This window comes from Cyrtonyx montezumae, unplaced genomic scaffold (genome assembly GCF_038088225.1).
Source record: "Cyrtonyx montezumae isolate F1298 unplaced genomic scaffold, pur_monq_1.0 scaffold_1, whole genome shotgun sequence".
NCBI lineage: Eukaryota > Metazoa > Chordata > Aves > Galliformes > Odontophoridae > Cyrtonyx > Cyrtonyx montezumae.
Genome location: NW_027071825.1, coordinates 15,653,131 through 15,668,381, shown reverse-complemented (window position 1 = coordinate 15,668,381; position 15,251 = coordinate 15,653,131). Strand labels below are relative to the sequence as shown.

General features: G+C 36.7%; 1 protein-coding gene across 3 annotated transcripts in view; it reads right to left on the bottom strand.

Moving 5' to 3' along the window:
• The window catches only part of FNBP1L (formin binding protein 1 like), a 50,224-nt gene that overhangs the window by 16,336 nt on the left and 18,637 nt on the right, over positions 1 to 15,251 (bottom strand). For all 3 annotated transcript variants that reach the window (XM_065741829.1, XM_065741812.1, XM_065741821.1), the window contains exons 2-5: positions 11,180 to 11,295; positions 2,245 to 2,298; positions 619 to 766; positions 176 to 238 (exon numbers count right to left, since the gene is read on the bottom strand). In XM_065741829.1, coding sequence (XP_065597901.1) covers positions 176 to 238; positions 619 to 766; positions 2,245 to 2,298; positions 11,180 to 11,295 — 381 coding nt within the window. The remainder of the gene's footprint in view (positions 1 to 175; positions 239 to 618; positions 767 to 2,244; positions 2,299 to 11,179; positions 11,296 to 15,251) is intronic.

The window sequence follows — 15,251 nt, the reverse complement described above, 5'->3', positions numbered from 1 at the left end:
TATTTTTAGCAATTAACTACAAACACACTGGAACGTATTTTGAGTGTTGCTAAACCTGATTTGGCCATTCAATAATATGGCTAAACATTAAATTATAAGCAAGGAAGATTTTAAAAGTTTGATTTACAGACTGTTTTTTTTTTTTCTAATTAATAAAGAAGAAACACAAACTCACGTTATCCATCTGTTTCCAGCACATGTCCAGATACTGCTGAGCCTTCCGTCCTTCCTGAAGATGCTAAAATCATCACAAATAAGTTCAATTTACACATATTCAGTCCTATCACTGTTACCTAGTTTGTGCTCTGTTGACCCACCATGATACACACTTCCCACACATTAACAGTACTCTTTCAAAGAACATTACTAATTATGCAAGAACAGTACCACGTAAGTAAAATTATACTGGCAAAAAAGCTAACAGTAAGCAGTCTCCTAAGATCTTCATTCTCAGGTTTTAGTACCTGTTAACAGTACATAAAAATACCACCACAACTTTAAATGTGTTCTATAAACGTATTACAAAACCTACTTATTGCAAAGCTCACAAAGACATCAGTTCATTCAGAGACACATCTGTTTTCACATCCTATTATAAAATCAAGATACTGAAATTACCATTTTCCTCTCAGTTTTCAGATCATGTGAGTATCTCATTAATTCTCCATAGACTCTGTGTCCCATTTCTTCTGCAACTACTTCGCGTTGTCCTGCATAGTCATTCAGCTCATTAAGGATGTTAAAAAAGGCAATACATGAAGTAAACCTGACAGAAAGCACATACACAAACAGACAAATACAAGTGAGACAGTCTTGTGTTTGTTTCTTTTTTTGAATAGATTTCCTTTAACACAGTTTGTGCACCTGATTAGGTTTAAAAAACAAAATCATACGTTTTACAATGAACCTTGTTTTAATGCTGACTGAATTACAACACATGAAAACTGGGAAAGCCTAAATTGAGCCTAGCACGTACTGTATGTTGCAATGTCTCTTCAAATACATTTTATAAGAATATAGATTTTTGTGGATGGAAAAGAAAGAAGAAGAATACTACCTGGAAAGCCCTGTAGTATAGTGGTATCTCCTAAGCTGCCAACTGAGAGGCCTGAGCTTGGGAACGGATACATACGTCCCTAGGCTTGGAGGCTGAACTTGTTGCAGAGATGATGTACTTGGTAGTCTTGAGGGTGGAACATGCCAATCGTACCACTCATATGCATCACGATGGATGATCTACAGAACAAGCTTGCTATCAGCTCTGAAGACAGCTGCCTGTATGCCTGCCCACCTCTTGGCTGGAAGTTAGGTGCCACTATGGCTGGCACTAAAAAGGGGGGAAGAGGAGGGGCAAAGGGTAGAAAGTGTGTGTGGAAGGGAAGAAAGAAAAAAAAAAAGAACAGGCACCACATTAAAATATACATCTTTCTCTCTTCAATTGTGGAATACTGCCATCTCCATAGGCTTGGCTTTGTGGAATTCAAGCATCATCCTAAAGATAGAATTCCTGTTCCCTGTAGCCCAGGATCTTTAAGTAGAGCCAAAAGAGAAGAAATCCTAATGTGGATTTCCAGGCATGCTGCACACAGCACTTGCTCTGGTCACATTCTTTCATTCATGTTTATCTCTGAAGGAAACAATGTATTCCTCTTTTCTAAATAAAAAAAGGTAATGGATAGGGACCACAGAACAAGCACCTCTCTCTGTGGAACTATAGAGGAGCAGTTTATGCTAAACAACGTAATGATTATTTATCTTTCAGACTTATTTTGTCTCTGGAGTCACAGAAACACAGCAAGCTTAGGACGTCTAAGTTCTTCTTGCCAAGGTCAAGGCAGTTTTGTTTACACTCAGATCTGAATATCTGACTATGCTGAAGAAAAGTCTACTACACTAATAAAAACCACGGCCCAGTGGTACATCACAGCTCTTCTATTAAGAAAAACAAACCAATAAATAGCAACAAAAAGCCTACAACAAACTTCTGCTTTCAAATCTTCAGTGGGATTAAGATTAATTTGGAACACAGCAAGTACAGCCTGCCACGTTTACTACTTTAAAATACTACAGAAACAAATGTCATGTGTCATGGTTAAGATTTACAACAGAACAGAGAAGCCAAGCAGCTTTTGTTGTCTTAAAAATTTAAGTACTTTATCTTAGAAGAAATAAAAATGTGTAGAAGGACAAAGTACACTGTAGCCCTTTCTTCTTATTTACAGAACTTTAAGAACATGTTTTTACCTGGGCTCCTCATCTTTGGATGAACGTTTAGGGCAGTACTTCTTAACCAGATTTCTATTAAGGAAGAAGAAAAAAAGGATGCTATTTTAGTATGCTTTGACAAGATGAACACAGAGCAAGGTGCAGGAACAAATAATTTCTTTTCAATTACCTCATTTTTTAATCTAAGGGTCCATTAACCTAACACAAGGCAGAAATCTATGGCATTTCCAAAGTCTTAAGTCACTTTGACATAGAGCAACGCATTTATAAACATTTTAGAACCTCTAATTCTCAGAGGCCAGGCAAAGTGTTCTTTATTTAACAGATTTTTCATATATATGTGTAAAATAAGCTAACAAGAGAAAAGCAAATACATGGTCACTGTTTAATCACACACATATTGGACACTGTACACAATACCCATGAACTCATCCATGCCTGAATGAAGTTTTGAGCCTACGTTCAGATCAGTGCTTTTAACCACAGTACCTCTCAATCTCCATATGTGTATTTCCAGAACATGGCAAATTTAAGGAAGCATGCTACATTTTACCCTACCACCAGTTTTATGAATACTAAATTTTTGGTAACCAAGAAAATCTCTAAAAGAGGATCCATGGGAACAGCACCTTATACCACATCACAGCCCAAACACTGCCAAGAATAATATGAACTTATTTGCTTAACATGCAATGCAGAAATAGCACCTCAAGGAACATACAAACCACATCTACTCTACCCTAAAGCACAAACAATACAGGTATACACCACTTACACAACCACAAAATACCTGCAGTAGCAAAATCTTGCTGCACACAACATCCCAAGTCCTGTGATGAACATGAAATTAAGTCATACAGTTTTAAAGTGATGATGGATGTGAGGCAAGGAGAAAAATGTGCAGCATCTTTTCAAATTCTCAGCTTTCTGTGAGCCAATCTTTTGCTTTAAACATCAGGGTGCACACTTCCTAATGCACAGAATTCTGTCCTGACTTAAAATAGTACTTTTATCACAGCAAGTCTTTTAAAATTCTTGAAATCCAAGAGGACACACAATGCCAGTCTTGAGAAAAATAATTAATTTCCTTCACATTTTCATAAAGTTGGACTTAAAACAAAAAACAAACAAACAAACAAAAAAAAAAACACCTAGAATTAATTATTCTAGTAACTTTCAGGATTGTCATTTCCCTATTATATGAGAACTACATTACACTTATATCGTATTATTCCATTACATTAGAATTATGATTTTATGACAGTTCTCCTGTCCCTGAGGGAGTTATTTTACAGGTAATAAGGAATCACAAAGCATTTCAATTACTGCAGTAAACTGTATTTAAAGAGATCTACTACTCTAAATAGACCAGTACATAAAGACCAGTGTCCACCTCCACAAAATTTCCCATATTTTTCCAAATATAAGAACCAGATCATAAACATCCTGCTAATAAGGTTAAAACTGTAGAACAGACTGCCCAGTGCGGACATGTCTCCTTTGATTTAACCACATCATATTTTTAAGTGTGAATTAACTTCTCATAAAATAAGGAATGCCAATTACTTTCTTTACAACCCATAAACAAAAGCAACAGAATGCTGACAATTTTCACCATATATCTCTTAATACAATCATACCTCTGTTAAAAAAAAAACCAACACAAAAAAGACCTGTTCAAGGAGCAGAATGTCCACTTTGAGTCAGTCAAGGAAGAATTTTCAAAGTGTGTTCCTGAGCGATGAATCTGGATTATGCAAATAATGGTTCTGTTTTTTTAACTGATATGAAATATGCTTTGTTTAAAGTTCTGTTTTCTGCAAAAGGACAATACTGTGTAATTAAACTATTTTACACATCCATCTACAGAAGAAACTAAGTACACAATATCAACCTTTAGTGCTGCTATACCAGTTGTATTTTAAATGGCCTTTGAACATAACTTCTCCAGCTGTCCATCCAGTAATAATTGAGACAACTGACCTTTGACATCTTAGACTGATTCTTAATTAGAAGCCCAAATCCATTACTAATCTAATCTAGACCACACTACCTTCCCTGAGAAGCAGTCAAGCAGAAAGGTTGGATTCGATAATCTCCAGACCTTCCAACCTCTGCAGATAGCTCTGATAAGAAGCAAATGGCACTGCCAACGCTACAGAATATTACATTACTCTTGCACGTGTGTTTTGTATCCCATTCCCACTGGCTGCCTGTGACTTCATTGCTATGAGCTACGAACCATTACATAATTAAAAAATGAGTGCTACTCCTGCCCTCATCTAAAATAACCTTGTGTGATCTCCCCAGTCAGGTTACTTGGAAGTCACATGTCTCTAAAGTACAAGCAATGAGACCACGTTCAATCATTAAGTATATACCAAAATATGAACTGGGAGTCAGTGGAAATAGCAAGCTTGCATCCTTTGTCTTTTTTATACACTCAGTCTACAGCCAGGAAGAACAACCAAAGGGTCTTCACATCATTAACACAACCATTTGTACACTAAGGACAAACACTGACTCTTAAAAATGTATCTAGGAATTGTATTAATGCCTTACTCACTAAAATTAAGACAAGGATTGTTCTTCACCATAATCAGAATCTACTGCCATTGTTAAATTCAACTTGGTAAGGATTAAAAGGAGACTTTTTGAATGTAAAATTCGAAAGATAATTAAAAAAACCAACAATCTAATAATCTTCTTAGATAAGTAACCTTCCCATGTTTCACTTTCCCTTACACTTCTGTTTCACTACTCAGGGCTTATTAATGACTGGAATTCTCCTGAATTTCACCTTATTAATATTCAGAAGGTGAACTGCATCCCAAGCACACAATGCTGTAGCTTAGCAACCACGCAAGTCTTTTCAAGGAAAGATTTTCAGGGGTGTTACAAAAGAGAAAGTAAGCCACTTCAAAAAGAAAAAAAAAAGAAAATAAATCTACCACCACAAAGGTAAGAGTTTAAAGCTGCGAAAGAGAAGGACTTCAAGGTCCAATAAACAATACAAAGTACAACGACCAAAGTTAATAAATAAAAAGAAGGTAGCAAATGCAACATTTCTAGCTGAAAGAAAGTGTTCACATGAACAGCGAAGCATTAATGGGTGCTGTTTTTGTTTTCAGAAGTGAATACCAACGTTTAGAAAGATCTTATCTTTACCAAAGCATAGGTCTATTTCCCAGGATCCAAGTATGGCTCTGGACTTGCTTCTCCAAATCATGAGAACTTTGCCATATGTCTACAGCAGCAATTAAGAGTAGTTTACATCTTTAAGCAGACCTCTAAAGCAAAGCAACAGCGCCAAAGGGCTCAGCACTCACAGTACCGATTTCTGGAGGTTTTAGTCCAGTCCAGTTCTAGCCAACTTCCCTGAGCTGAACACCTGCCAGTATTTCCAGAATAGGTGCACTTCCAACAATTCAGATTCACTAGAAAGAAATCTAGTTCACCTGTTTTCAGACTCTTCCACCAGTGAACCAGAACACAAGTGGGTGTAAAATCACCCGATTTATTTTTCAAGACCATTCCTGCCCTAGACTAGAAGACTCACATAAACACACTTTCATTAGCTGGACTGACAATGTTCCAGCTTAAAGTAAGCACAGTCCCTGAAAAAGCCTATTTGGAGCAGGAGAAACTACAAACAACATTTCCTCTCTCCCAGTCATATTTGTAATGATCCCTCAACCACACTGATTAATTTTTATGTGTGTGTATGTACACACATATGTACCTGCACAGATAAAATATATAAAGTAATGCATATGCATATGTATGCATCGGTTGATAAATTACAGAAGAGTTTAAAAGTAAAAAAAACTAAAATATATCAAGTGCTTACTCCAACTAATTCTTATCACTCTGCTAAGTTGTCCTGTTTAATTCTACTGCAGTGCTCAGGAATGACCAGGAGCCAGTCTCTGATGAGCTGCTCTTAGCAGATCAACACTCAGACTCAACTGAAGTATAATTTTTACCAGCAGCTACCAATTTTGGTAGACATGTTGGAAATGAAGGTCTCTGAAAAAACACTATGAGCTAGTTCTCTCAGATTCCTTCAAGAAGCTGGATGTAGCAGTCTTAGAATGCCTCTTGTTGTATCTACCCCAAAGGCCAATGAATGAACTCACTAGGCCAAGCCAGCATTATAGGTATATCTTATAATTTCATTCAAAATTAATGCAGAATCTTCATTTTCCTTTGAATTTTTCTTTCATTTTAAGGAAAGTAAAGAAAAAAGAAAATGCAAGTAACAGAATGAGCAACAGTACTGTCAGGTCAAAAAAAAAAAAAAAGAAAAAAGAAAAAGTAATTGCAGACCATCAGAACTGAACCAAATCTGCTGGATAAATTGCTCTGTGTTTCTTTGGAAAAGTGCAGAGATGACACTTCAATACTCTGGAAATAAAATCTAGAATTCTATCACATCCTGAATTACACGCATCTGGAAGGAGATCTCTTTCAGCACAACATTCAGTCTTGCAGACCCTGTAATTTTATCAAATCTCTCTTCTTGGTCTCAGGTTAACACCAGTGAGAAAGCAACCTGGGCTATATGACTGATTTTAAGTCATGTATTCAGAAGTTTCAAAAATGACCTAATTGATATGTTTACATTATTTATAGGCATGTACATAAGATGTGTACATTTGTTCAGACATTTATACAGAAACATGTTAACGACTCAAAACTCAGTTTTATTCAGTCAAATAACAGAATGTAAAGAAAGGGTGCAGCAGCATCAACAGGGCAGAATTTTTGCCAAGGCAGTATCTGTGACATCTGTTTATATTAAACTCCTACAGTGCCTACATCATAATACAAGTGACTGGAAGTAAACTTAGAATTCCTTCTTCAGAAATTAATTCTAAACTGCAGTAAGAACTTAAAGGCATTTCAGATATACATGTAAGGCAATAATTTAAAACACTGAGAGTGCATATCAGCACTCAGACTGGGTGACAATGAACTCCATTTAATAATATCATCTTACAGAAAAAAGCTTTCAGCTTATTAAGATGAGTCTTAAATTTTTTTAACTTGGAATTAAGAGTTTCCAAAGCTGAATGCCCTTGGAATCGTTAAGGAAAAATCTGCCACATCCATAGTTAGATAATCATCAACCTTCAATCAAAGAAAGATAACTGAGAAGCAAACGTATATGGTGATAATTTGTATCACCAAGCTCGTGTTTGAGCTTATATGCATTTTAAATCACACCCCAGGATTCTACATATAGAAATGCAGGAAACAGTTTTCAATTTGACTACATGCATGCATATACTGATATCTTATTTAGAAAAAAAGCCACTTAATGGTGCGCAGAAGTAACAGAAGACACAAAAAGATACATTTGCTCAGATCAATTAGGAACGTTACAGTTCTTGAACACTAGTTCAAGAACAACCAACACTGTTTATTTAAACTAGCAATATAGAAAAGTTGACCAAATCCAGCAGTCTTGTTCTGCACAGTAGCTTTGCCTATAACTCCATTACCACTGCTATAGATTAAAAAATATGGAACTCCTACACCTTATCAAGAGATGGAACGCTTCAGGCAGATGCAAAAGGGGGTAAACTGTCAAATGTTTTCCAAATGATAATCTGGTACTAAACAAAACAGAATTTTGCCTCACACTTTTTAAGCAATCATGCTGACCAAAACCAGCATCTGAGAATTCAATTAAAGAAGTCAGTCAAGTGCCCAGTAACTAAGCAAATACTATGTTTTTTTCCTATAATGAAAATAGGAACAAATTAAGCAGCTGTATAGTCAAATTTAAATAAATGAATATACAATGCATCTTGTACACGTTGCCCTAATTCGCATCTCTGTAAATCAGTAACAGCCTATAATAAACTCCACATTCCTTGTGTCAACACAATATGTTAGCGGAGAACAAAGCTACACAAAACTCAAGATACTTCCTTTAAGTAAAGACTAAAGGAAAAAAGAGAATTTATGGTTGCCTTTTTCAGAACAAAGCATATTTCAAAGATAAAAGAAACTTCATGATTTTTCTTTTCCGTACGCATTGAACATTTCTTGAAAGGTGGCAGTTTTTCATATATTTTTTCTTGGCATCAACAGTTGTGTATCAAAGAACAACAACAATAAATAACTTGTGACAACTCTGTCCCAAATATTGTTCCTAGTTTACAAGTTACCATTTCTGCAATTACCCAGCAGCCATAAACTATCAGTTTCAGTAATAATACAGCGACTTCATTCAAATGCCTCTTCATACAGTCTATGTGCATCACTTGCTTGCCATCTCCTTAAAGAATTCAAACAGCTGTTGCCACGTGGAAACATCACTAAGTTGTGATGGTATACAAAAAAATCCCTTGAGCAAGAGCATACACTAAGTGAGCATGAGTTTCTGCCAGGACACGGACTTTGGTTTGTGAAAACTGTACGAATGAGTAACAAAAGTTTACATCCTAGGTTTAAGATCCAACCAACAACAAATACAGCCCAACAGAAGAAAAAAACAAACATACCACAAAGAAAATCTACACATTTCTAGCACTGTAGCTCTACATGTCTCAATGAAGTTTTAATTTCCTTTCAATCTCCCAGCCACGCACAAGTACAGCCAAAGAACTACCATGAGGTGAATACTTTCTATACTGTTAATGTATATGCTAAATTAGGGCATAATAAGTATCAGAGCACACTATATACAGATTCTCAGCAGTGTGTTTGTCAGGTTGTATTTCATTACAAGGAGAAAAAAAATGAAGATAAAACCAAGAAATTGCTATCAGAGATCTTGACGTCCAGTTCACAAGCCACATGCTGCCAGCATTAAAATTTACCGGAACCACAGTCTATCCCTATGATCTTCTCTCTCTGAACTTCTAAGGAACAATCTGCTGCAGGATGAACAACTTTTCTGGAGATGAAAACTTCACATATCTCTATCTCCCATGGGGCCCCATGACTGTTCCCTTTTACACAGTTAACATCAAGGACTCTTCAAGAAAAACGACGGGCAAAAACAAGGCACTATCACATGACAACTCACAACTAATCATCAGTTCTCCCCCATGGAAAACCCAGGGAGGAATATCTAACTGGATTCATCAACTGGTCTACTGGCAGAAAATCAGTCACCCTCTTTGTGTGTGTGCTGTCCAGACGCCCGTGGGCACCAGGCAGGAAGTGCATGCATGCACTGTACAAGTGTGCAGCAAGACCAGTGCTTCCCGAAGCTGTCATACTTACTGCACGTACACAAGCAGCCCAGACATCTGTCAGAAGGAGCACTTGACATAACGTGCTTTTCAAAAATGCTTTGAGAAAAATTGAAAGTTTTACCCAAAGTAATAAAATGCTATACAGAATACATTTATCATTTTTAATCATATCCTCGAGTATTAACGCCATCTTGCTAGCTGTAGAAAATGAACACTTAAATGGAACAAAGCAGAACAACATTTCTTCATAATATTTAAGAAAAATATTTGAGTAGACTCATGCAAATAAAACATTTCCATTTTTAAACAGACAACTCAAAACAGATTGAAACTAGGCTGTGAACTAGTGCTGTGCATGCTTCAAACTTTCCTTTACCTGCTGAAGTTCTTCGATGTAAGCTTTGGAAAAGTCATATTTATTTCCTTTAGGAAAAAAAATCCTTCAGTAAACTAAGAAGGTATCATGTTTGGTGAATATACATTACTGGATCAAAAGAAACTAATAAGAAAATCAAACAGAAGACAATATTCACCCTCTCAGCTGTAAACCTCTTAAACGTGTTTATGAGGAAGGATTCCTCAACTCTGTATCTGGTGACAATCTAGTTGGCCAATGATGAGATAATAGAAGACATCACCAAAGAGAAGCTGCTGTTATCAGTTTTAGTTTGCCAAAGGCCAGGAAATAGCTTCAGCTGAGTCCCCAGAGGAACACAAGGATAACAGTTAAAGCCAATTTCATAGTAGTGTCTTAATTTACATCTTGCTCTTCAGGTAACCTGTGTCTTTTTGTTAAAGAAAAATTTAAAAAACCCACACCTTATTCTGGCACTTCTGGGCTAATTTACTGCTCCCGTGCTTCTTGTATGATCTCCTTCTCTAGAAGGGGAAACTCCAGTTAAGACCTAAATTACCTTTCATTTGGTAACAACAGAAAATGAACAGGAGTGGTAAGATAAAGGTCTGAACCAAAAGGGATGGAAAGGTCATGCTTTAAGGACATGAAGATCTGCTGCTTTCTCAAGTTTTCTCAGTCACAGAATGGCATGGGGTGGAAGGGACCTCAAGGAACATGAATCTCCAACCTCCTTGCCACAGTCAGGGCCACTAACCTTCCCATTTAATACTAGACTAGGCTGCCCCAGCCCTGAAGAACTCTAGGTACAGGGGCATCCACAACCTCTCCAGGCAGCTTGTTCCAGCACCTCACCACTCACATAGTAGAGAACTTACCCCAGACATCCAACCTAAATCTTCCTTCCCTCAATGTAAAACCACTTCCCTTTGTCTTGCTGTTAATGATTTCAATCAGATTTCTAAATAAAATGTAGTGAAGCTCTTGCCAATTCGACATAGGAAATTAATTAGTAGCAGAGGCTTGAAGCTGGTTGAACAAAGAAAATGTAGACTTGGATAAAGCACTTTGCAACAAAGTAGATAGGGGAAAAACTTTTAGATTCAAACACAGCAACAATGTACTAAAGTTTGAACCTTAAAGTTTTTTAGTAAAGATGTAAAGAACGGGCAGAACAGAGGAGAGAAACAAGGAAGCAAGCCCACACTCAAAGATTATTTTTCTTCATGTTGCTAAAGAAAATCCTGTCTGTTGTGAAAAGAATTAATTCACTCTTTTCTTTTTTCCATTTAAAAAGTATTTAATCATGAAATTACAGTTGCCCATAATCTAATTTTAAGTAACTGGTAAGACCCATTTAAAAAGAATGATAAAAAAAACTTACCTCAGTTGCTTTGCATAGTTTTGCTCAATTTCTATCCTTTCTTTTACAAATTTTGCATATTTCTCCAAGAAGTCAATGCCCCACTGTGTATGCTTGTCTAAGTTATCGAACTGATCCTTAAAAACAAAAGGAAACAAAAATACTGAGAGTGAGTTAAGAATCGCACCGACACCAGAAACAACATGTAATTCATGAGTTGCTCATTGAGGGAATGCTTGCCATTTGGGCTGAAGTCATTACAATTACAAATCACTCCTTTGTATGTACTATGCACACTGACCACAAACAGGAACAGTACGCTGTGTGACCACGTACTGATCAAGCTCCTGTAGAAACAGCTCTAGATGTCTTCATTTCAGTTGTATACAGCACTTTCACAATGCAAATGTACCCCTTTATCCCTAAAGATTCTCTAATTCACAAGTGGAAGTTTTCCACCAATTAAGACATAACCACAGATAAGTATTAGGTAACTAACAGACTGCTGTTCAACTAAAATGATGTACTTTTTTAAGCACAAGTAGTGCGTTTGATGTAAGAAAGTAATTCTACTTATAAAATTGTCCTATAACATCCTATGACAGCACCACTGCTAGGAAAATGTTGCCCACACAGTCTATCTTTCATCAGTCAGACAGAAGTCAGAAGGCATCAAATTTGGACTATACAGTGGGTGTGGTAGGAGAGTCCAGCCAAGAATGGCAATGTGCTCCATGGTCTTCAAACTAATATAGGGCCTGGTGTTATCATGTTGTAAGAGAAACGTTTTCTTCTTCTCTGGCCTGACTCTGGAAGGTCAAGCCTTCAGCTTAGCCAGCAAGGAAGTGACCAGAGCTGACATCAATGTCTGAAGGAATCCGGAAAGATTTTTAGGATTCTATCCTAAAAAACAGCCCAGATCACTTTACCTGCAGAGGGCTGCTCCTTGAACTTGCTCTTTGATGGAGAGTTAATATGTTACCACTCCATGAATTGCCATTTTGACTTCCACTCATAATCACAGAATCACAGAATGGTTTGGGTTGGAAGGGACCTTTACGATCATCTAGTTGCAAGCCCCTGCTACAGGCGGGGACATCTCCTTCTAGACCAGGCTGCTCAAAGGCCCATCCAGCCTGGCCTTGAAGATTTCCAGGGAGGGGACATTCACAATCTTAACTGGCAACCTCTTCCAGTATCTCACCACCCTCTCAATAAATAACTTCTTACTGATACCTAGTCTAAAATATGTTGAGACTACATCTGGCTTCACAATTTTTCCAGTTCTCAGACATGAAACTAGGGAATCAAAGTCTGCAGTCATACAAATCACCTTACACTGCTCAGTAATGACAATGAGATAAACGAGCAAAAAAGGAAGGTAAGATAGCAGAAAGAAAAGATAGTTCTTTTTAGACAGGTTTCTAGATGAGAGTCACAAATTTATTCACAGTCCCTTCAACTTCTTAAGTAGCATCAAGGTTTGAGCTCTGGGCTTCAATTTAGCCAAAGGCCTCCTTTTCATCCAGGAACAGAAGCAGAAAATATTCCATACTGCTAAAGAAATAGCCAAATTACGTACTGCCACACAAACCAAGCCAAGCAGTTTCTTCAGTGGGGAGAAAGAAAAAAACAAAAAGAAGCCAACATTGAGTAATCATGTACAGAGGAGAAAATGAACCAAATGGATACAATATATGCTTGGAACTTCCGTAAATAAACACAGTTTTATACTGTATACGTATATGTCACTGTACTGATACATCCTCATCCTCTAAAGATATGTGAAAATAGCGTTAACTAAAGATCAGCAAAGGAGAATTATGGAATAAAAGAATACATCCTATGAGACCTGGCTAGCTACTACTTTGATAGCAAAGTATTTTTTCAACAATATTAGAAAAGAAATAGATCACCGTTTGTCCAGTAACACCCCACCATCCTTAACAGCTGAGCAGTTAAGTTTTCTTGTAAAAAACAAAATAAAAAATACAGCTGACTATTATGAAACTAATTAACTTCAGCTAATGGATGGCAGCCAGAAGTACTGCCTACCCAAAAGTCAGACTGCAGTTCACATTGCTGCAAACAAATTCAAGACTTCAAAAAACTGAACCAGTAGTACGTCAGTAACGATTATTTCAAAACAATTGTTTACCTCCCTAATTTCTACTTCCAGATTATTTACTGGAACAATAGAGTAATGCTGCGATTACTTTAGTTATGCTGTTCTTAACTTATCACGTTGTTGGAGATACCAGGGAATGTGACAATAGCAGTGAAGGATCAAGGCAAGATCAAGGCAAAATCATATTTGCACAAAAGCCAAAAACATAATTTTCCAGGTTGAACTTGGGAATCGCTCTCCAACTCTTACAGACACCCGTTTTTGTCCCCAAATAAACCTCAAGAGTCATAGAAAAAAAGAAGGGGGGGAGGGGAGTGATCTCTTTTTTTTTTTTCAAAGCATGAACACTGATGGAATGCTGCACAAAAGACTTGCATTGCCTCATCCAAAAGCGATCTCTAGCTAGTCCGGCCACTGCTCTTATTTAAGAAGAGTGTCAAATGTGTTAGCCCAGACTGCAATTTTTAAACAGCTAATGTTCGCAGCATCCACCAGTGCTAGAAAGCAGTTACACAAGCATTAAGAGCAAAAACTGTGGTAACAAATCCTGTAAAATAAGTAAGTAGCTAAATGAGTTTTACTAAATTATTCCTTTCCAAAAAGTTCATTTTCACTAGATCAACATCTAAACGCATGTCTTCCATTTCCCTGATTTCCATTTTGATGATCTTCAGACAACTCAGTTCTAGGCCTCAGGAACCATTTCAGACACAAAACTACTTGAAAGTAGAAACAACTTAAAAGCTCAGACAGCCTATTTCAATTAACAATGATTAAATCCACAGTCTTTATAAAATATATTGAGTAAGACATCTTATTCAAAATCCTGACACTTCACATGTATGCTAACATCATTTTATTCTCTTTTGACTGAACTGTACATCAGTACCTCCATAAGTTAGTACCTAACAAGTAAATAACAGTCGGCAGTGACAAATAAGTGACCTTATTTATAGTTTTGAAACACTGGCACAGGATTACACTTTTCCCCAGTTCCTAGTTCTCCAGGCTGCCTAGTTTGACTAGTCCAAACTCCCAAGTCAGTCAGTAGGAGATTCTAAGCTTAATTCTGCATTTAGATCCCTCTATTCTTAAAGCTTCAACAAGTCTGTAAGGAAATACATGCTACATGCTAATAAGATTCCAAGAAGAGCATTTCAGAGGATGGAACTGCATCCAAGTCAAAAAACAACCCAAAAACCAGGGAGGCATCAAAAAATATCCAGTGCAGTTTTAGTTTTAGGAAAGGCAACAAATAAATAATCCACAAAACTGCAAGTCGAAAGTAATCCAACTGAGAAACTGGGACTGATTATATAACTCAATTTAATATCGTTTACTGAATTTATTCCCATGAGAGTTTCTTAAAAAAACCTTCCTTCCTGCATCTAAAGTACCACAGAAGACAAAAAGCCTCAAACATACTCAAGTAGTTAAACATTTTAAGTTAAATTACAAAGCAACTACTTCACATATTATCAAACCCTTCCCTTGAAATAGATGATGTTTGTATGAAACATTGCAGCTTGCTTTTTTTTAATTTTTAATTTTATTGAAGATGAAGGCCTTGAATTAAGTTCAAGCTGCTCAACATTTTATGTCAATGAGATTACTCAAGGTCAATTTATTATTTGTTATTATTTTTTAACTTGAACTGTTTGTGCAAAGAACTACCTGACTTGCTATATTAGAAAGTATGGAAACCATGACCTATAAATGAGAAGTCACCAGTATAGCTTTGTGCACCTTTCCCTACTTGTCTTCAGCACACATTAGCTTATAAAACTATATTTTAGTTAGAGAGAATGTTACAGTAATTGACTTTGGACAATACATTTCAGATCCTCTGATTTTTGAAACCTTTTCATTGCTTTTTTTTTTCCTTTCCCTTTTGTCTCTATGCATTCCTGCTTCCTTTTCTCTCAGTGTAACAACTCCTCTATTTTACTGGCTGAACTAATTACC